Source organism: Plectrocnemia conspersa, unplaced genomic scaffold (genome assembly GCF_051122295.1).
Source record: "Plectrocnemia conspersa isolate PC_06_02 unplaced genomic scaffold, ASM5112229v1 ptg000011l, whole genome shotgun sequence".
Lineage (NCBI taxonomy): Eukaryota > Metazoa > Arthropoda > Insecta > Trichoptera > Polycentropodidae > Plectrocnemia > Plectrocnemia conspersa.
Window position 1 is genome coordinate 11,154,588 of NW_028277175.1, and position 23,500 is coordinate 11,178,087.

Consider the following 23,500-nt stretch of genomic DNA (forward strand, 5'->3'; position numbering starts at 1 on the left):
TATTGTTTTTTTCACTTATGTCAATATTCAATATGAATATGTGGTGTCAAGACTCAATAGCAAACATGTCCATATTAGTTGCATCATATATACATACTAGATATGTAGAAACAGGAGCAAATAAGCATCTTTATAAAAAGTTCTTTAAAATTGTAAATTAGTTACACTAGATCAGTGGTTCCCAAAGTGGTCCCTACGGATCCCCAGGGGTCCCCGGGATCATTCAGGGGGTCCGCGCAAGGTTTAATATAAAATAAAAAAATTGTGACACATTTTTATTAATGTGGAAGTTAAAATAAATAACAATGAATAAAAAAATTCACAAGAATTGTTATTTGCTAAATGTTTGGAAACTGATACGAAAGGTGAAACGTTACTTACTGAATTAAAAAGATTTTTCGATGTAAAAGCTATACCCTTGACTAATATCATCTCCATTGCTACTGACGGTGCTCCGGCAATGGTAGGACGACACCGAGGCTTTCTGGCATACTTAAAACAAGCTATACCGAATGTATTATAGGTACATTGTGTCATTCATCGACATCATTTGGTCGCAAAAAACCTTAGTGAACGTTTGCACGAATCACTACATTATGTCATTAGTGCAGTTAATAAAATCAAAAGGAATGCTTTAAATGAGAGATTATTTGCTCAACTTTGTTTGAAAAATGATGATGACTTATGACTATAATCGTTTACTACTTAACACAGAAGTACGTTGGTTATCTAAAAGTGCATGTTTGGATCGCTTCTATTCGCTCTTTGCTTCAGTATTGGAATTCCTGGGGAGTAAAGACAATGATTTGCGTCACAATTTAAATATCTCAAAAAATGACATCGCTTATATGACTGATTTATTTGCCAGATTTTACGAGGCTAATTTGAAACTACAAGGTGACACATTAAATTTAATCAAAACTAAAAGTGTAAGATCTGCGTTTGTTGCAAAACTTTTGCTGTACAAACAAAACTTGGGAAGAAGAGAATATTCTCAGTTTCCAAATCTTTCAAAATTGTAAAATAGAGATGAAGATTTGTTTGCTTATTGTCAACACTTACGGCGTTTCATTCGGACCTTAACCAAAGATTTGAAGACATTCTTCACTTGAATATTCCCGACTGGGTGTTGAACCCTTTGGCAAGTAGTCAAACTCAGAGCACAAATACAGATGAATACATACTAATACAGGAGAAACTTATTGAATTATCCACAAATTAGAAGTTGAAACCAATGTTTAAACAAGGATACGACAACGTTCTGGTTACAAAAACAGATCCCAATTTTATATCCAGCATTATGGGTTATGGTACAGAAGCTGTTGATTGCTTTTCCATCTTCCTATTTTGTAGAACATGGATTCAGTGCCGTTATGAGCCTCATCACAAAAAAAGAAACCAACTAGAAATTAGTACTTGTGGGGATTTGTGGTTGCTACTCACAAACATTGAGCCGGACATAAATACACTCATAACATCCCATCAGGTTCATCCAAGTCATTTAACTTTTTTTTTTATTTTAAAACAAAGGCTTTAATTTTAATAAATACTTCTTCAACAAAATGTTTTATTTATATTTTATTTCTATGTCACCATTTACCATTCAAGACGTCAAAGTTAAATTTGTAATTTTTCTATTATACATTTATGATGTTATTCACCCAGGGTCCGTGGGCCAAGAGTTTGGGAACCATTGCACTAGATAAACAGAAAAACTAAATACTAATATTTGATCACATGATCAGTCACTACCTTATTTAGTTTGATTGTTTTTATGACGTCACCGGTTGTTATACAACTTGCTTCGCAATTAAATATCGAGTCGTAATCAAAAACTAAAGTCATTTTATAATTTTAGATCTTGAGAATGAAAAGTTATATAAACACCTATTATACATATTTTTCTACTTTTAATTTGAAATAAATTTATATGTGCAAAGTAATGCCGTGAGCCATTTCAGTCTGTTTTCTTACCTTTTCAGCAACATTGCTATAATTATAATAACGCTGTTGTATTGTAAAATAAAATCTACTAAATAACATGTGTTGTTGAAATACTGATACAAAAGCTATCCAGAGTACTTTTTAAATATAACTTATTTAATTCTACTAATAAAAATTATTTAACCTATTGTTTTGGCAAACCTCAAAAAAAGTATGCATTCGACTTATGCTATTGTATCAAATTAGTAATGTGATTTCTGTGGAAATTATTTAACATCCAAATTATAATTTTTTATTCTCAATTATTTAATACATGACGTAATATCTAAAAATTATGAAAAATAAATCTGATTGCTTCTAAACATACATTTGAGTGTCATTATTATAGCAAATAGTTTTAAAACTTAGAATTCAAAGGTGAAAGGATAATAAAAATTCAAATATTAAAAATAAAACAACATTATTAGTTTTTTTAATTAACCATTTTAAAAATTACATAACTTTTTTTATAATTAATCATTTATAAATATTGTATATGTACATATTCGTGTATATATATATATACACACACACATACATGAGCGCACGCGCATACGTACACTCGCACATAAATTATATTGCAAATTATGGGTACATTTTACGAATTATTTACAATAAATCGTGTCAAACTTTCATCGAGTCATAATCTTTCACTATATAAAAATATCATTTCGTTCAGGTTTTTATTCTTGTGAATAATCACAAACAATCAAACTAACACTCTTGCACTCAATCAAAGATTTAACAATAGTTATATAAAATCAATATACAAGCAATGTACATAAAAAAGTTAATCATATTACGTTAAACATAAGTGCGACAATTTTACAAATAAATATCTCAAATTCTGTACATTAATTTATAAATCATTATTTTAAAATTCAGCCATTTAATAGTTATAATTAAAAAAAAACTAAATATTATTATACACATTTTATCACATTCACCATTCAAGGCCGATGACAAAAACGATTTCGAATAGCGCACTGCTTTAATTTCATTACCAAGTGATTCAACTTTTAATTACAATAAAAAATCTATAATCAAAGTCAGTCGTTATTAAGATGTTCATTAGTTTCATCACAAGTATAGATTTTTTAAATCTTTGAAGTGGTATAAATGCAAGACTGCCATATTGAGCTCGGTAAGCCTGTGCCCTGAATATTTTACACAACATATTCAATATATACAAATGTTAACTTAAAAAAAAAAGCTTTGATGGTTCTACACATTTGTTAATATATACAAGAAAAATAATATCATTGTTTATGAAAAAGAAACAGAAGTCACATATTTTACACATCTGAGACGTACATAGATTAATTGTTCAATAAATAATAATTCAAGTATAATTTCAATAGTAAGATAGATAAAATACGCTTTTTTGTACTAAGGCCATATAATTACCGAATGGGAAGTGGAAATGTTATAACACATAAACCGCACGAGTACTTTACATTAAGAACTATAATTCAAAGGCAATCAAAAAATTATAACATAATCTCATCAGCCAAAGTTCATTAAACTAAACGTAAAAAAATATTTTTTTTAAATACGACAATAAATAGCAAACGTAATATCGCTTTCCCGCTACGATAAGGTAACTTTAAACTTGCGACTTCTGAATCCGATTCAAGAGTCGCAAGTTCTGAATGCATGCATCGTAGCAGTGAAATGATAAAATTTCAATTTCACTAATGATCAAAAGCGGAAGTGTAGCCAATAAAATTCAACAAGTCCATCAACGATTAAATTCTAAACGGACGGGTCATATCATGAACGAGAGACGCCATCCGAGACTTAATAATTTTAAATATTTCTTCTTCTATAACAAGTTATACCTATCATTTCAGTCGTTTCGTTATACCAACAATCCACTTGACATTCCAATGTATAGGCCATCTTTACATTTCAATTAATACATATATGAACATATCAAATCCGCTTTATACTCATCATTAAACATACATAGTTTATATTGATTCATGATGGGGAAACGAGGAGGTTCGTAGTTTTACACGTACATATATAATAAAATTAATAGTCTAAACAATGCAAACTCATATAGCGTTCACGGTTTATTATATATATTCAAAGCGAGGGAGCACATTGGCAGGTGTCCGTATTCCATAGGAAAGTTGTCGTGGACGAGTGATATCAATAAATTAACTTACATAGATGTATGTATACATACTTCTTCATTTTATAATATAAAAGGCAAAGGTAAGTCTAATTAGATGCAGCAGTGACCGGAGATGTGTTCAACTTTTGATCACCGCTCACTTGTTTGCAATAGTCAGATAAAGGTCTCACCTGAAATAATAAAAATATACAAATATATTACTTTATTCCGATAATAGCAAGTATCAGCGAGCCTTTTATGCTTCCTCTACACTCTCTGGAAGTTACCGAACCAAAGGTCTACCGAATATGGTCGAGGTCGCCGAGACATTAGAGCGGGCAGACCCGAGCTCGACCGAAGTAGCCCCGAATTAACACATTATATTTTCCGTCCTTGCCCAACCATGGCCTACTTTCAGAGAGTGTGGAGGAAGCATTATACACACAAAGAAGATAAGTTCATGAAATGGAAATTGACATAGGTTTACAAAATTATAAAAGCCTTCGATACCTTGATATATTGATTATTTCAACCATGAATATGAATAAATAAAAAGTTAATGGGGAATTATATGTCAGAATAAATATTAGATGGTCAGAATTTATATTAATTGGTCGGAATTTATATTAAGTAATAAGAATTATTTTGACAATGGTCAGAATCATTTTTTTCAATTGGCAATAGTGTTATCGTATAATGATGTTATTACTGTAATGCTGAAGATTGATACAACTGGTCAATCTGTCATTTGTATATCGGCAATTTGGACGCATCAATACGGAATCACATCTCCTGTCAACAACACCAACTTCAGAACTTCGATCCAATTTAAAAACATGGTGTTCAAAGGGTAGATTGTCGATCTACCTGTATAAGATTGGACTATGGTCAATTCGCTTGCCCAATTATTTAAAGAAATATAAATGCAAATATGTGAAACCTCCACCAGCGACTAAATAGATACCGGTAGGAAAAAAGTCAAAGAGGGAGGCCAAAGTTGCCAACTAAGGCTCTTATATTTTATTGCTTTATTAATAAAAAAATTATATACAATTTTTGTTTTTATATTTTTCTTTATGTTAGTGTAATGGTGTTGCCAATTTTTTGCTCGTCCGTTTAATATAAATTGGGTGCTATTGAGCAGAGAATTATTTTGAGAGATATGTGCATTAAAATAAATATTTTGTTCCATAAAATGAATTGTTTGTGCATTTACGTAAGGTAAATTTTCGGATTTTTCTTTGAAAAAGGATTTGTTGCAGAGTTATTCATAAGGTGTTCACTGTTCTGACTAATACTTGCGCGCTACCGCTCGTTTGCACCTAATCTCCCTAACACAAACAATTCGTTTTATGGAACATTTTTTTTATATATTGCTCATTTAAATTGTCCTCATACAAATTTCGACCAACTAATATTTATTCTGACCTTTTAATATAAATTCTGACCTATGTAATATAAATTCTGACCATCCTATATTTTTATTCTGACCGTATTCTAATTTTATTCTAACCATTTGATATTTATTCTGATCCTGAATAATATAATTATGACCAGGCTATTAATAAAATTCTGACAAAGATTTGATTTTCAATCTGACCCAAAGTTGATTTAAATTCTGACCGTTTAATTTGACTTTTAAAACAGCTTTGTTGGATGCCTTGGCCGTAAAATAAGTCAAAAAGACAGTCTTAATGTAACAAGAATGAATAATTCTTTTGTGGTCAATTTTATATGGAAATCTAAGATTTTACTAGCAAATAAAAATAATTAATCGTCAAATGTTGAAAGAAACGTTATTGCTGGGAACAGAACGCTAAAAAAGTCGAGTATAAAGAATTGTACTAATAATAAAAAATATGATCACCCTTCAATACCTCCATTTTAAGCACTTACATATATTAAAAATCATCTATGATAATATTCCGCTTTTTAATAAAAATACACACAACAAATTTAAACAAGTGTAAATTTACCTCTGCGGAACTAGAATGTGTAGATGAAGTGACAGGGCTTTTTTTAGATTGTGTTGCAATCTGAGAGGATCTATTTGCCTGCTGCTCACTAATCAAATTTCTGGAAGTATCAGAAGACACAATATAGCAACGGTTTATAAATAATCGGTAACTTACAATATCTTACGTAAACACTAACACGGATCTATAATATACACTTCGAAGAATAATTTAAAAACGAACAATACCTATCCTCGTTTGACAAAGAAGCGTAACATTCGGTGCAAACTCGGACAGGATTATATAGCTGCTCATTCGGTATTGGCGTAGTCTTTTCAGAACATTCGGCGCAGAAAATACGACCACAACTCCTACACAAAATTTCGACTAAATATAGTATTACAGCGTTAATTAGTTGTGCGGATTGTAGAAATTTACAAACCTGCAGTGGTGTTTCCGTTTCCCCAGCCAGAAGGGAGTCTCACACCGTGTGCAACGAGAAACTGCATGATCCGGCACCCATAGAACACGTCCGTTGCCAGTGCTGCCGTTCGAGTTCCTGGACATTGAATTTACGGATCCTTCCATCCAAGCGGTCGAACCGCCGGCGGAATTAACGCCGTTGTTTCCATCGCCGGCGAGTGACGAAGAATCAGATTGGGGACAGTAGTCCTATAAATTAAAAACACATTGATAATTAAATGAGCAATAATACTATTCTCGAGACGATCACAACACATCAATCAGCTTTTAAAAATGCAATGATTCCTAAGATGATCAATTAAGAATTAGTCATGATCTGTCAATATCGAAAGCAACTTTTGGAACATGCATCCAATATATCACCAAACGCTCGATCTGTTGTTAGTTTGAATGAGACAAAAACGCAACAGTCGCTCGTTAACTAACCAAATAAGCATTTGGGGCAGACCACTCGTTATACGGATCGCCGAAATAATTGTCGCACGTTAAAGGATAACTCTCGAATGAACGAGGATCTTGAAAAGCTGTAAACTCGTTAGGTCTAATATTATCTTCCTCTGAACTGTCTGTAGACTATTAACAATATAAGTATTAACACTTAGACAATATGGTTAACGTATTATTATGAACGTACTGCATGATCTGGAGTGGGTCTAGCTGTCCGACATGCCCTTTGTTGGAGTTCTAATCTTGCCGCTAAAAGTTCCTTTCTGAGCGCTTCTTCGATCATCTAAAATGTATCGTTAAAATTATAGAAAAATACAATCGACGTATATTATAAATAAATACTACCTTATGATCTTGAATTATTTGATGAAGTCTATGCTGAACTGGACTCTGAGGACATATGAGTCCGTCGACCGGATCCAATTTCGGTCCGGCATTACCGATTATATAACTACCGTTTGATTGCCTACTAGGATCGAAACGATCACATTTAATAAATCTTCAAGTTTTGATATAGATTTTAAAGCACAATTTTACCTATGTGTACAATGAGTGATGCAATGAAGAAGGCAGTGATGATGAGACGCAGTGCAGCCGAGGTAGTCGTTATGATGCAGACTGTTCAAACAGCATGATTCAACTCGGCCGTCAACCGTTTGACCCAAATTGTCAGGAAGGCAACTCGTGACATGCGAATGTCCAGCGCTTATATTCGAAGACGCTGAAAGAGCAAAATTCGCATAAATAATTTGATAATGAAAATTTAAAGACACAATCTATTTAATACTAACCACCAACTGATTGGGTACGATAAAATGTCCTAAACGGCGAATTGGGACACAGAGTCATGTCTGACGTTTCACCCGACAATGGTAAGGAGTAGTACTGTACAAAATTAGAAGCGTTGGCACCGTCGGATTTGTTCCTTCGATGATTTTCAAAAGAACGATGTGTTGTGGTAATTGTTTGATCTACTGAATTACTGGCCTTCTCCGCTGATATAAGATTACCTAAAAATAAACCGCAATTGTATAAGAGCTGATAAAAATAACTCACATAAATCATGCATAAAATTCACAATTGCAAAAACAATACAACATTGATGCTATTAAAAAATTGTTTTTGTATATTTATTATTTTGTTCATAGATATCTACATACAAGTATGTAAAAATAATTTAATTTTATATTGATAGTATTTCTCTAACATACTATCTGATGTTGTAAAATACAACAATATTATTCTCATGCATCTTAATCGATTGAGAATTTTTTAGTTGTTTTTTTTTTATAAAATACGACAATATTCGTGTAAGCTCTAAATATTTTAGAATAGATCAATATTTTTTTAATTATTGTAAATAAATTATATTTTCAATGAGTATCTAATAAATATTGAAGCTTCCAGTTAATTTATATTACTCTCCGTTGATTTTTCAACGAGTTTAATACTAGGTAATTTTACGATTATTACCTATTTCAGTTTCTAATAAAGTAGCTGCCGAGTCATTGAGGCCACCATTTTGTACTGAATCCAGTCGTTGTCTTCGTAAACTATTACCCCTAGTTCCTAAGACACCATCATTTTCCATATCAGCAGCCAAGTCGACGCAACTAGAGTCCGTTTGTTGACTGCATTCCGACTCGCTTCTCCAATTTTCGCTTCTGGTGCGTCCGCTGGCGCATGATTCGCCAAATTCGATACTCGGCTGGCAAAACACGGATGAATCTTCCATAGGAGACAATCCTGAGTTTGTGCCAGATCTATACGCTAAATCGTCTGATAGCATTTTCTGCGACTCGGCGATCGTGTCGATCGCCTGCTCGATATATTCTCTACCGTCGATTTGATCCGGCGAATCCAAAGTCAATATGTTATCGTTCAATATTGATCCGTTTCCGTTTTCGTACAAACTATTTTGATCAAATTTCGTACTGATCGAGTCGATGTCGTGATCGACTTGCTTCGAGTTGAAATTCGTGTCTTTATCTAATTCATGAGTATTATTAAATACAGGAACGATATTACCGTTTGTTTTATACGAGTACCCGTTTATGATTTGCTTGGGAATGGTCGTATTGATAAGGCGAACTCCCGTCGAAGTGCTTCTCTTAGAATTACTAGCAATTTTTTGGTATTTGCTCTCTTTATCTAATATATCAGAGTCTAAAATATCGTTAGGATAACTATTACTTAACGAGTGCTCGCAGTTGTTATTGGTGGAATCATTACTATTCGTTCCGGATAAACTTAGAGAACTCCTCTTCCTGATAAAAATTAAAATCATAAATACACAATTAGTAATATAATGGAAAATATGAAATTTCAATAAACTTTACATTGGATCTATATGAATGTTTGGATCGCTGCATCTTCTATAGGTCGTGCTTCCGTGATCTCCGAGCGTCGATAAGTCTTGGTATGATCTCGTTTTTGTTAAACCGTTATTAGGAGAAGATCCATTGAACGATGTGGCATGAGCCGGGGGCGGCGGAGACACCGGCGGCTGGGCCGGGACTGGCGTATCGGGGGCTACGCCCAAGTAAACAGCTGACCAAACGACCAGTGCCCTCGCCGAATGAGCAGGATATAAAACCTAACAAAGTATGATTAGTACAACACAAACGCAAAATATTACAAGTTATTAACAAATGTAACAAACCTCTTGATTAGGTTCATAAAGATGATTATGATAATCTGGACCCCTTAAGAAATTCCAGACGCTAAACGTACGTTCTGTGACTTTCTGATGTTCTCTCTCTCGACGACTATTGCATAAGAATGTTCCAAACAAGCATGAATACGCATGTTGTGCTAATTTAATCTATGTACAAAATATAAATTAACAATATTAAGGACAATGTAACATATTATATAATTAATTTGAATGATAATGTAAGGACTTACCAAGTAAGCTTGTGAAAATTCAAAACTGCACGGATATTGGACGAGAATTTGATGGACACAATCCAACCATTGTAAAAAGACTGGACATCTAAAATATTTAATAAAATATATATAACTATCATACTATTTACAATTATAAGACTTATTTAAGCAGTAAAGTATTACCTCTCATTGAGATCTTCGGTGAGAACAGTATGACCACATCGATCGGCAAACTTATGACCGAAATCGAGCCATTCTCTTTCAACAAGAATTCTGAAACCCTATAAAAAAAGACTTGAATTAACATCTCGATTAAACCCATAGTTTAATTTACCCGATCAAGTCTCACCTCACAAGTTCTATAATATGGATCTAAAAGCAATTGAGCTGTAGATACAATTTGGGGGGTTCTATCCCATCCGTCTGAACAATGAACTAACGTAGGGCGTCCGCCCACATGTACAGCCCTGGCTATCAAAGTGGCCGCTCGCAGTAATCCTCCTACCGCTTGCAACCATAACGATTTCTCCAATACTGAATGCCAACTACAATTACCAAAAATAAAACATTAACAACTAATCAATCCAAAACAAATATATGTATATATAATTCTTACTTTGCATGATCTGGTGGTTCGGCAGCGAGGGCCCTCAACGCTTGAAAGCTTTTCCTTACACTGTGTATATTTGGTAAGCACATGAACTGTATTTCTGCACAGGGATAATATTGCGGACACTCGCATCCTCCGCCTCGCGCTCTATTTGTAACTGCAGATGCGTAAGATCTGGCGTCTATGATGAGTAACTTCCGCAGTGTCGTACCAGCGTTTGCACCGGATTCGTCATGGCAAGCCGCCGCCAAAGCGGCTACTAATTGTTCGTCTTCGTTTGAACGCCACCCGAGCCAACCGACTTCCGGTTGAGAGCATCGAGCGATGATGGCGCCGTTACCTTTATGTCTGAAATACAAAAATTAATTATAGCATATTTAAATATATTTAAAAATATAATTATTCAATACCTCCAAACTACAGCTGGTATTCTCCTAGAGCTCCTAAACCGTGCGACTGTTTCTAAATCTTGATCAGTTACACTAACCGGCACTAGCAATAAAGGTGGATACGAGGGACACAACTGAAAGTTTATATTCACTTCGGAGACTCTCCAAGTACCGTGCATATCAAATTGAAGTCGTGAAACCTATATAAACAACAATATAAATCATCGTAATTTTGATAATTATATTTTAGATCAACATTATAGCAATAATTTACTTCTTTTCTAAAATCAGCATGAGGGTCAATTGGGATTCCGCACGAAGAAATGCGAGGTACTGTCAAACGTCTTAAAACTTCTTCGCCGCCCGGTTCGGCGGCCCATGCTTTATAAGAAAATGCAAAAAATTTCTCTAATGTGTCTGGAGGTAGAAGCGCTGATGAAATTCTTCTCTGCCATTCCATACACTGTTCGCCACTTGCAAAAGTACACCTGTAAATAAAAAATATGTCGATAACATTGACATAATAAAATGCTAGAGAATATTGTATATAGTATATATATATATAGAATATAAACGAACCTTAAACTCCTAGCGTCTTTGCACATCACATGCAGATAAAAAATATCACGAACGTCCGCGGTTTCCACTAGCATAAGAGGAATATTGGTCGCAGCACCCTGCGACGATCTATGAAATATTCTATAGTTTGATATACCCAAAACGCCATCTTGAGTACGGCCCAAATACTGAAACACGTTTAATAATTAAATTAGATTCGGCGATTAATTTCATGCGATGAAATAAATAACAATTAATAATTTACCTGTACGGATTCGCCACAAATGGGCGTGAACGGTATCACAAGTCCGGGAACCTCGACTTCGAGCCCCCGCTTAGGAAACAATTCGGCTGTTCGCAAATGGCAGATGGAGTTTAGCTCCGACGTCGTTGGAGACGAAGCGAGCAGGTCTTCTGAACGCACTTCAGATGACGCGGCCATTTTGCTGCTACCATTGAATACGATTGGTTCTGTAGGATTTGTTTTTGAGGTAGATGATGATATCTGTAGACAAAAAGATAAACTAAAATTATTATTAAGGTAAAAGATGCATTTTTATTAGGAAATTTACGCAATTTTGCAATATGTACTAAGTACACCGCACGACATTTTTATACATGTAATAAAAAATATAAAGAACTTAAACGTTAACGATTATAACCGACAAGTTTGGATCAAGATATTTATTATTTTCTAAGAAATATATAGGTTACTTGTAATTTTTAACCAATATTTCACTCGACATAAATATTTTTAATATGAATTAGACAGCTGTTTATTAATATATGGATAGAAGGGCTTCAATTTCGTTCCAGGTGAATGAAATACCTTCAATAAAAAACAACACCTGCCTGGTGTGTTTGCATTAGAACAGTGTCTGCCAAACTTTCTTACCTTATGACACACTGAGAGAGAATTATGGAACATCAAATAAATATATATATTTTATCAGCAGCATGAATAAAAATAAATAAATTATTATTATAGTGTAATATAATACAATAATAATGTTAATAGTGAGAAGGATGCAATTGAATTCACAGCAAAAGAAAAACTGAAATATGATTTTACCACCTCTGATGATTCGCCGAAATAAAATTAGTTGAGCTTTGTTGCTGACGTCTGTACTTTCGTCGATTTGTAAGACCCATAAGTTTTCGAGTCCATTTTTCGCTGATGATTTGTTATTATGACATTTAAGTTTTCTAGGAACCATCGCTTCATTTGAGTGTTGTTAAACAAATCATACAAAAGGAAACCGAGTTGTATTTTTCGGATAATATAAAACCACATTGGATGTATTCTAAATTATATTTTCGCTTTGATGAGGTAAACTTTTTATTTAATACATAAATTTAATTTGTTTGTGTTTTTACTCTCTAAACCATAGATTCTCAAACTTAATTAAATCATCGCCCACTTTTTAACGACAAAAATGTTAATCGCCCACCTTTGAAAAAGTATACAATTTAATAATAAATTGTTAACATAGCAATGCCTATATATTTTTTAAATTCCGACAAAATATTAATGAAGCTTGTGCAATTCTAAATTTCAAAGAGGACAATTTAAATGTGCAATATATAAAATACTTGTTCCATAAAACGAATTGTTTGTGAATTACTGGCGCGAGTGGGCAAAAGAGTGAACATCTGCAATGAATCCTTTTCCGAAGAAAAAAATTACCTTACATAAATGCATAAACAATTCGTTTTATGGAACGAAGTATTATTTAAATACACAATACACATATCTTTAAAAATAATTCCCTGTAAAATAGCACTCAATTTCAAATAGCAAGTTTAAATATAAAATAAAATTAATAATGCACATTTTTACACAAGACTTTCGCCTACATTATTGACTAATATCAAAAAAAGAGAATATTCCGAAAATATGTCATTTCAGTGAAATCATATAGGAATACATTTTCTCCAGTAAATTATATTTTTACCAGTGAAAATGTAATTTATCTGACAGGTGCTAGTAAATTATTATGATTTCAACTTTTCCATATGTAGTAACATATACATTTACATACTGATCATTATTTATTTACATATGATTTGTAAATGTTACAGTGAATCTGTATTTTTAAGTGAAGTTTGAAGTCCAAATACATATTCATCAGGCTATTAGCGAAAATATAATTTAACTGATAAGCGCCAGTGCAATTATATGCTGCTCTAAAATGTATATGAAACTCAATTTGAGAGTTTCAAAACGTACATTTGGTGTTCAAACCCAAACCTGATCTAATGAAATCTCTAAAACTAATTATAGTCAAGTCTAAAATATAAACTAGACTAACTCATCTCTCAGGGGAAAATAAGCAGAAATACGGAGAGAAGTCACATCTCGCATCTTGCTCCATCGATATGAATGTTTCAAACCACTTCTGATATAAGAGCGTTGGTTAAAGTATAGTCAAATCGAATTTTGGGCAATAGGAGGGCGCAAAAACAATTATCACTTCTCAGAAGTCAAAATTTCACGTCATACGCAATAAAATCGTGTTTTGTTTTTTTTTGTTTTTTACGCTTTCCTATTGGTCAAAATTCGGTTTAGATATGCTTTATTTACTTCTCACTTATTGTTAGCAGTAATATTGTTTTAAAAAAATACGTAATATGAACGCTAGATAAAAGAGCGTTTCCACTGTGACGGCACGATTTTATTGCTTTTGACGTGGATTCTAAACATTGAATTAGTTCAGAAAAATGCATGTCATTTAATAAAATACTAAGAATCGAAATTTGAAAGTAAATTGGCAGTGTCGCCCCCTGGTGGGCGATACTGCCCACTTTGAGAACCTCTGCTCTAAGCAATCCTACACCATATGGTTGATTAATCATATTTTTCATAGTTACTCTATACATCTATAGGACCTGCTGAACTCCAATCTTCTGATACAAACATTTTAACAATATATTGTAAATCTGTTGTAACATGACGCAAACCCAATGTGTTACAACGGGGTAACAACAAATAATATACAGCAACTATCAATACATAATGCACATATTGTGACAAAATCACATAATACAGCATTTTAGTCGAGTCTATGATTCGTAGATGATCTGGGGTCAGTTTTTAATTAACAAATAGCTAAACATAAAAAATATTTTTATATGTAAGTATTATTATTTATTTTGCCGAAAATGTTTGAGAGCCCTTGATCCTTGTTGCAATAAAGTGAATCATAAACGTAGTTATTTTCTTTTACTGCTTAAAATTACAGCAATAAAAGTAGTGCAATAAATTCATCAGCCAAGTCATTACACAGTATGATGCACAAATATTGCTAAGAAAAATAAACATTAATTTTTCAATAAATCAACAAAATATATATAAAAAAAAATACCTTACAATATTCTCATAAGAAAAAGTCAGAGAAGTGAACTGCCAAGTCGAAAGCAGCCAACTGAATTTACTGAATCTACTCTCGAGTCGCATTACCGCCCGCAAGAAATCTGAAAGTGTGGCCCGCATTCAAATTCAAGTGGTGTCATCGGCGATATTTGCGTGCGAGTTTATTAGCGCGTCCTTCAAGAACCGCGGCTATTTATATCTTTCCTTCTTATAAGTGCAATTAAACTAACTATCCGCGCAAAGAACATAAAAGGGTGAACTCCTCGTCAGACGGACAGGCTGACGCGCAGACGTTCCGCTCTGATTGTCGCGGCTTTAATTTTTCGCCAAGCGGTTCTGCATCTTTTCCGATCGCGCCTCTCGCGTTTGGCGCCGCTGAGCCGCGTATCAATGAACCGGGCCGAGTCAATGGCACAGGATGCAGCGGAGGCGCGTGGGCGCATGCGCGCGAGTACACGTGCGGGCTCTCGCGCGCATGCGCGTCACTGACCAGCGCACGACGGACACGTGGCCCCGCATTCCGATAGACCGGATCGCGGCGACCTTCGCGGTGCAAGCGAGGGCGTAGCCCTACCGTCCGGTAAGCGCGACTTCTGGAGTTGCATACTCGAGAAAATCCAGTCGGATTCGGAGGAGATACATGTCGTCTGAAGTTAAACTTTTGGTAATTGTAGCTTGATCACACGATTCGGTTATATATTACTAAATAATAAAGTCATGGAACACAGTAAAAGTGCAATAGTTGTAAAAATATAAAGTTTTGGACATATTAAAAATAAAATGACACCAACCTTAACAAACAAAAAAATCAAATAAATAATATTTTTCAACTTATTTTATAGTTAAAATCATATTTTATATAGAACCAAAATATTTTTTTATAGATATTTTTCAACTTATTTTAAGATATTTTTCAACTTATTTTATGGAGAAAAAAACTCTAAAGATAAAAAATTAAGACCTAAATATTTCAGAAGCTAAAACCATTACCACGAAAATATGAAATGTAAAAATACACTAAGCTACTCATTTTGAAATTTCACAGAATAAATAAAGTTTACAATACACATATAATAAAAAGCAAATTAATATGAATAATAATTTTAAAAATACAAAAAACCTTAATATGTTAAAATGGTTTATGACTGCAAATTATACTACAAATAAGCTAAGACGTATATTTTAAGTTAGATTATAACGACAGTGAGTATAATGACTTAATGACGTTTAATGTTTTAAAACCACAAAATATGTACCACTATCTGCGGTATGAATATCAATGTGGTTTAATTATAAATAAAAAATACACCAGAGCAACAATAAAAAATATGCACACAACTAAGTTTTGTAAATCAATGTCCACAACTTAAGAGTAGTTAACATTTAAATATTAAATAATTAAGTTTCTATTTACATATATAATACATATATCACCGATGACGATTGCATCTCTCCTTGGAATTTTAAATCGGTTGAAAACATTTCCTCGTAATGATGACGACAATCTTTCACCTTTTCGCATCCCGATGATCTTGAACGAACTCTTTGTATTCAGGTCATTGCCTAAGTCAACTCATTGCATTTACAACGCTCGTGAAATATTCCATTCAACATCTCAAAAGCAATCCGAGTGGAGCCTTGAACTAAATTTTTACATTGCACATAAAAATATACCCCAAAAAAATATGCCTGGGGTTGAAATTGGAAGCGGAATTAATTTCAACGGTTTCCGGTCTCATTCCGCGAAAACAATTTATTCTATAGCAAGGGGTAGATTTTTGAAAGGAGCACCTGTCGAGGAATATAAATTCGTATATGTACTTTTACAACTTGAACTAATAATTAATTGTACCTATAGTCTATTTATTTTCAAGAGTCAGTGCGCAAGAACATTGTTTAACGCGTAATCAAAATGTGCTCTTAAATTTCTGCCTTGTGATTGGTCGTTCTCAATGAAACGATTGATCTTACGGCGAACGACCAATCACAGGGCAGAAATTTAAAAGCATGTTATGATTACGCGTTAAACAATGTTCTTGCGCACTGACTCTTGAAAATAAATAGACTATAGTGATCGTAGATCATCCCGCGTTAAATCATAGTTAATTTCACATTGTATCATACTATTTTGCGCTCATCAAGTCCAAACGAACCAGACATAGCAACTCTTTATCATTCAGTTTCTCGGGTGGAATGAATAAACGATGGCGTCGGGCGAAATACTGAGGGCGCAGCCGCCTGTGGGCGAATGGCGTGCCAGTGTTGGGCGTGCTGCTACAGGCTGTCCAAAATCGCAGATTTATTCGCGATTTCAGTCGTAGCGGAAAATTTCGCATTCCGCCGCACGGCGCCTTTCCAACTCCGTTATATAGGTAGCTAGAAAGCCAGATTTGCATTCATCTCACGCGCCATTTGTTAAAGAAAATCAAAGCGAAGCGATAACCGATCTCGAGACACAATTGGCGATTAACGACGATTAACGTATGTTAATGCCGAAGACGTATTGTGATATTAACGATGAATACGGTCGAGAAAGTCAGTCAAGAGAGTCAGATAAATATTCACATTTATATATATTGGGTTGATGCAAAAGTTATGACCGTTTTTTACATATACAAGTAAACATTTTTTTTTTAGATTTATATTATTTATTTAATCAATTATATAATTTCCATCTGTTCTTATAACCTTCTTCCATCTTTCTATCAACTTATTTATACCATTAGTGTAAAATTCCGTGGATTTTGATGCGAAAAATATAGTAAGGGATGTTTTTACCTGCTCTATTGTATCAAATTTTTTATCATTTAAAAAATTTTGCAGTGTTTAGAATAAATGATAATCGGAAGAAGCAAGATCCGGAGAATACGGTGGATGCTTGATAACATCCCAATTCAACTCATTTAGTTTGTGTTGGGTCATCATAGCCACATGTGGTCGCGCGTTGTCGTGGTGAAACACTACCCCTTTTCTGTTTACCAATTCTGGTCTATCCTTTTGAATGGCGATGTTCAATTTGGATAATTTCTGACAATATCGTTCTGTTGTAATTGTCTGATTGCGTTCTAAGAGTTCAAAATACACAATACCCTTACAATCCCACCAAACACAAAGTATAACTTTTTTTTATGGATTTCGGCCTTCGAAGTTGTTAATGGGGCTTGTCCAGGTATAGCCCAATGTCTTTTTCTTGTCACGTTGTTGTACACGACCCCTTTCTCATCTCCCGTTACCAAACGATGCAAAAAAGGTTCATGTTTTTGTCTCGCACTCAAAGCAACGCACGTTGAAACACAATCCAATAAATTGGCAGCCGACAATTGATGAGGTATCCAAACGTCGTACCGCGAAACCATCCCCATGCGCCTCAAATGTCTTAATACGGTTGTTTGGTTGACTCCCATCATCGACGCGATCTCCCTGGTGGTTAGACATGAATTGGTGTCAATTATGACTTTTAACTTGTCGTCATCAGACTTAAATGGCCACCCGGTAAGTGGTTTATCAATTAGTGAAAAATCCCCAGATCGGAATTTTGTAAACCATCTTCGTACCTGTCGAACTTTGATGACATATGCACCATACACTTCGCAAATGTTTTTGGTTGCCACACTCGCGGTATTGTCTTTACAAAATTCATAAAGTAAACAATGACGTAAATGCACTTTCTCGACCGACATTTTGAAAAAATACAAGGGCTCTTCATTGTACTCTGGCTAGGTCAAAACTGAATAGAAAGTAGAGGAAAAGTACCCTTTATACAATGAAATCATTTAAAAGAAGGTACTATTCATCATTTCTGAAGAAATTTTTTTTTTACCTAGGATCATAAAAAACGGTCATAACTTTTGCATCAACCCAATAGTTCAAATCCGCAATAAGTTAATAAAAACAGATGTCTCTAATTTCTACACTCGTTCAATTCAGAGTATCATTTTTTAATTAATTTACTCGTGGGAATGTATTTGACTCATAGTCGTCGAGTAGTGTTAAATTAAATAAAATAGATTAGATTACAAAGTAAATCCGCCCATTTAGATATAATAATAGATACATAAAAAATGTACAATACATGCACACCTCAAAATACGATAATGTCGTTATTATAATAATATATTTTCACGTCCAACTATCCTCCCACTCAGACCAAAAATGTTACTGTGACCTTATATCACACCAATGACTCATGTTTAAAAAATACTACTAGTTAATTAACGAAAAAATATTATTAAACTCCTCCCTGTTACAATATGTAAAAATAACATAATATTTACGAGAATTTTCAGCCTTTTACACAATACGCAATTACAAACTCGGTAATGACCCATTTATATCATAAATACATTTCACCTCCATTGTGAGACTGGCACAATGGGTCCGTTAACGTTATATTTGACAAGGGAAAATCTCGGAAGCGATTATTTATAAAAGGGATATTTTTAGATTGAAGCAGCGCGCCTGTCAGCCACTTCCTTCGGTCCTGAGATTAAATCAAACATTTGTACTGTGTCAAAAACGAAAAATAGCAATGATTGAAGAGCTACTACTACTACTTTTCACAGCAGCAATCTTCCGGTCTCGCAATCCACAGGAACTTCAGCAACTCTACTACGGACATCTGTGTTGTGATTATAATAACATTAGATTATATACAACAATGAACACGAACGTTGGCTTTTAACATGTTTGATATAATTCAGCTTGCATCTTACTGTGCATTTAAGGTTTGTTTCTCGTTATTTAATACTGATCTTGCGAACATATACGATCAATCAAAATCTCTTGAAACTAAAAGAAACCATCCCCTGTACAATAAAATTATTGAAAATAACATATAACGTTCGTTTGCAACCCAAATATAATATAACGAAGTTTCTCGGAATCACTTTAAAGATTGACTTGAATAATATAGAAAACTTTGGCTTATCAATAAAAATTCTATATGTCACCAGGGATAGTAACAGTATGGAAAAAAATGTACATAAAAAAATTCAATCAGTAAATAAGATATGAATTTTATATTTACATTAATTTTTTATAATTATATTTCTCAATTTCAACCATACGCTTATTAATTTTAAATCTTCCGTTGTAACCTGACAGACATACTTCCAATGCGTTACAACGGGGTAAATCTGTACCAACTGGGTAAATCAATCAAGCATAACGAATATTTCCTACCAGACAAAGTCTAAAGTCATAAAATAAATTGTGAAAAAATTTAATTAACCTATAAATATCATAAATAAATAGTACGATTAAATTAAGTGATGATGATACGATTGAATAAAATTAAACTAATTACGTAAATTTTCAAAATCATTTAACTATATGCTAGGGCAGTCCTTCTTTCGCTTTTTTGAAGAAATTTCTTAATTACTGTATCGAATAAATTTGTTCGATTTTGTATTTTTTAAGTAAAACTGTTTCTTCCGACATTAGTGAAAGCGTGAAAAGCCTGGCTTCACACTGAATATTGCGAACTACTGTTTTTATGCGTTTCAAATATGAGAAGGTAGGTTCGACATTGAAGTACTGACTGGAATAGTGGAGATCAAGCCACAAAGCTTATACATTTCTGAAAACGCTTCTTCTTCCAATTCTATTTTCTTTAAGAATTTCAAAATCGCAATAATCGTTCTGGCAGAATAATCCAATGAACTGTATATGACCATCAATTTTGATGAATCAAAAAAACCTCCATTCAGCATTTCAGCAGAAAAAAGTCATAGAGAAATGAAGACATAAATTTGGAGAATTTTTTTAGAATCAACTTAAGGCGTTACTTCTCGCATATCATATACATAGATATGTGTTTATCAAAGGATATTCAAACCACTTCTTATATTATATAAGAGCGTTGGGCAAAGTATATTCAAACCGAATTTTGGTTAATAGGAGGGCACAAAAACAATTATCACTTCTCAGAAGTCAAAAATTCACGTCAAAAGCAATAAAATCGTGTCGGTTACCGAGCGTTCCCACTGCATTTTATTCGATTCGCACTTATTTTAAGCCATAATATTGTTTTAAAAACGCTAGATAACCGGTCGTTTCCACTGTGACAGTAACAGCACGAATTTATTGCTTTTAACGTGTATTCTAAGTCTTGAAGTTGGTCAGAAAAATACATATCATTAAATGAAATACTATGAATTATAATGGAAGCGAAATACTAAAAAAAACAACCATAGACCCCTTCTGAAAAAACGTATATATCCGTATCGTGAGCTGTAGCTTGCCATCTCTTTCTCAATTATGAATAATGATGAAATGGATAGCTCTCGAACTGACTGTGCTAACGCAAATAGTTCTTAGCCTAATCCTCCTTAGAAAGACGATACCAAAACGCACCCTACCGATAACAGCTGCTAGATGGCGCGTCCCTGAAGGTCTGTGTCCTCGAATATTGATAACGAAACTAAAAAATATGCCTCGAAGAGATCGAAATTGATAATAATAATTAATTTTATGTTTATTGTAAATTTAGTAGCATAGTTCATAAGACTCTTAAGGATTCCGTTGAGCGAATCAATATGCAGTTCCTATGTTTACTATTATATAATATGTACTATGACCCCAAATGAGTACTTCCGGGTAGTGAGTCGAAGTTTTATGTAATAGAAAATGTATAGCAATTACATTTTATTATGATCATATGAAGACAATGTAAAAGTAGACTTTTCAGAAGATGGTTGAGAAATATTCATGATGGTGTACATAATTATATGGTTGTTAAAACTAATACTGGAATGAGGAGAAACATGTTATAAATAGGAATAATAAATCACACTACCTTCCTAAATTTAAAACCACGAAAAAAAATTTTGATTTTTTAATATTTAACTACAAAATATGTTATGATAAATCGTGAACTACCTGTCCAATTTATGAAATTAAAATTAAAGTGGATCATTAAAATTAACCTATAAATTGGTGTTTGTATGACTAGTAAGATTATTAAGTGATTAGTAAGATTCGTCAATAAAATATAATTGAATTGGTCATTGTTGATAGAAGGAATGAATTATTAAATTATTTCACTAAACGATAACCACTTAAATTTGATATAATATTACACAAAAATTTTGACCAATCACCGCAAAATTATAACAATACTCAAATGTTCCATTGAAAAGTATTTATATACTGTTAATTCTATAATTGTATAATTTTTATACTACTTTAAAAAAATTTGACACATATCTATGACATACTGCTTATTGAAAATAAAATATTCCTTACACCGACTCTAGTCCGATTAGTTGTCGACAGCAAAAGAACAAAATTCTCGATTATAGTTAACGATTTGACTTCATCTGAACGCGTTATTATTCAACAGACAAGCGTTGCACTTTGACCGACGCGCTCGTTCATAACTTCTTGTATAATAAAATCGATGACCGGTTTTTTACACATGTCAAATTCATTGGCCGCTGGATGACATTGCGAAATGGACGCAATCCCGCCTATAATATGCCGCTTCCTGACGCTCAAACAATAAATTGGAGTCTTGGCCGAAGCTGGACCGCTTTCGTCGCTCGATTCAAAACGATCGACGCCAAGGACGCACAAAAGTCGCGAATTGCAATTTCACTTCACCTGTTTGTAGATTTTCGGCGGCTCCTCCCACACGGAGGACCTTCTCCTGATCCTCTCCTCGGCTGGCTCGGGCTCCATGTCCAAGTCGAATCCGACGTACACGAAGCCTTCGGCATCGTTCGAATAACACTCGTTGAGAACAGGCATGATGACACTTTATTCTATAACAGTCTCGTCGTGACACGGGTGCGTCCGATTACGGCCGAAGACGGCCGAAACTTGTTATCCACTTCGTAACCACCGCCGAGCGACACTCCGAAACCACTCGCGGCCACATCCATGGTGGCGACTGATAGGTCGCCAAAGTCAATCGATCGCAACAAAAAATAATCAGTTCTGAAATCGAGAATACCGCGATGATAAATATTTTTATTTTACTAGTACGGTGCTCGTCCTAGCGCGATTATCGAATAACAAACACCTGGATAATAATCGGCGGTGTTTATATACGCGAATTTTTGGATACTTTTTAAAGATTCATCATCGGCAGACGATCACGCGGCGCCTCGCAGCATTGCATTGCGATTTTTGGCACGAATCAACACAACGGCGGCCAAGAGAAATTTTACAAAGTTTGTCCAAATAAACAAACACCGTTTAATGCCAAAGACGTGCGTGCTTTCAATACGATTGATTCGATCGTTGAATATTAAAAATCATATTTAAAAAAAAAACTCCTTCACACCTGATTACTCCAACCAAACGCTGATAACAGTGACGACTAATATCCGCGAACTGACCACACTGGATTAATTTTGTATTCAGAATCCCATTTTTTCTAGCCCAAATAACAGCAAAAACCGATTCGCCGGACCGGTGCCTCATCAGCAATTTTAATTATTTCAAAGGCGTATGCATTTTCAAATAGCCTTAGGTTAAGTAAAATAAGTAAATAGCCAAAAAACATTTGCAACACAAAAATACTAATGATTTTGCACAAAGAAAAATTGTATATAATTGGGGTTCCACGACAATTATTTTTTGTCAGGTGCAGGAAATTTAATTGTTATTTACTAAATATTTTTAAGCTAACATCACAATGCAAAACTGCAGTTGTTTTTTTTTATTGTGGTGTGTGGTGATTTTGCA

At 33.9% G+C, this 23,500-nt stretch overlaps 1 protein-coding gene across 19 annotated transcripts in view; it reads right to left on the minus strand.

Annotated features, from left to right (window-relative positions):
• Positions 1–2,387: 2,387 nt before the first annotated feature.
• LOC148229505 (phosphatidylinositol-3,5-bisphosphate 3-phosphatase MTMR4) overlaps positions 2,388–23,500 on the minus strand; it is a 65,243-nt gene continuing 44,130 nt past the window's right edge. For 3 of the 19 annotated variants that reach the window (XM_088198336.1, XM_088198331.1, XM_088198337.1), the window contains 20 exons: positions 11,702–11,941; positions 11,458–11,624; positions 11,153–11,366; positions 10,900–11,078; positions 10,496–10,837; positions 10,229–10,424; positions 10,063–10,160; positions 9,898–9,985; positions 9,653–9,814; positions 9,330–9,586; positions 8,464–9,257; positions 7,782–8,000; positions 7,528–7,711; positions 7,336–7,459; positions 7,178–7,273; positions 6,970–7,116; positions 6,503–6,732; positions 6,309–6,431; positions 6,082–6,181; positions 2,388–4,296 (listed from right to left, as the gene is read on the minus strand). In XM_088198336.1, coding sequence (XP_088054462.1) covers positions 4,213–4,296; positions 6,082–6,181; positions 6,309–6,431; positions 6,503–6,732; positions 6,970–7,116; positions 7,178–7,273; positions 7,336–7,459; positions 7,528–7,711; positions 7,782–8,000; positions 8,464–9,257; positions 9,330–9,586; positions 9,653–9,814; positions 9,898–9,985; positions 10,063–10,160; positions 10,229–10,424; positions 10,496–10,837; positions 10,900–11,078; positions 11,153–11,366; positions 11,458–11,624; positions 11,702–11,878 — 3,981 coding nt within the window. In that variant the 5' untranslated portion in view covers positions 11,879–11,941 and the 3' untranslated portion in view covers positions 2,388–4,212. Of the gene's footprint in view, positions 4,297–6,081; positions 6,182–6,308; positions 6,432–6,502; positions 6,733–6,969; positions 7,117–7,177; positions 7,274–7,335; positions 7,460–7,527; positions 7,712–7,781; positions 8,001–8,463; positions 9,258–9,329; positions 9,587–9,652; positions 9,815–9,897; positions 9,986–10,062; positions 10,161–10,228; positions 10,425–10,495; positions 10,838–10,899; positions 11,079–11,152; positions 11,367–11,457; positions 11,625–11,701; positions 11,942–22,411; positions 22,748–23,500 lie in introns of all 19 variants that reach the window. The other 16 variants (XM_088198345.1, XM_088198346.1, XM_088198341.1 and 13 more) reach the window with 13 other exon arrangements.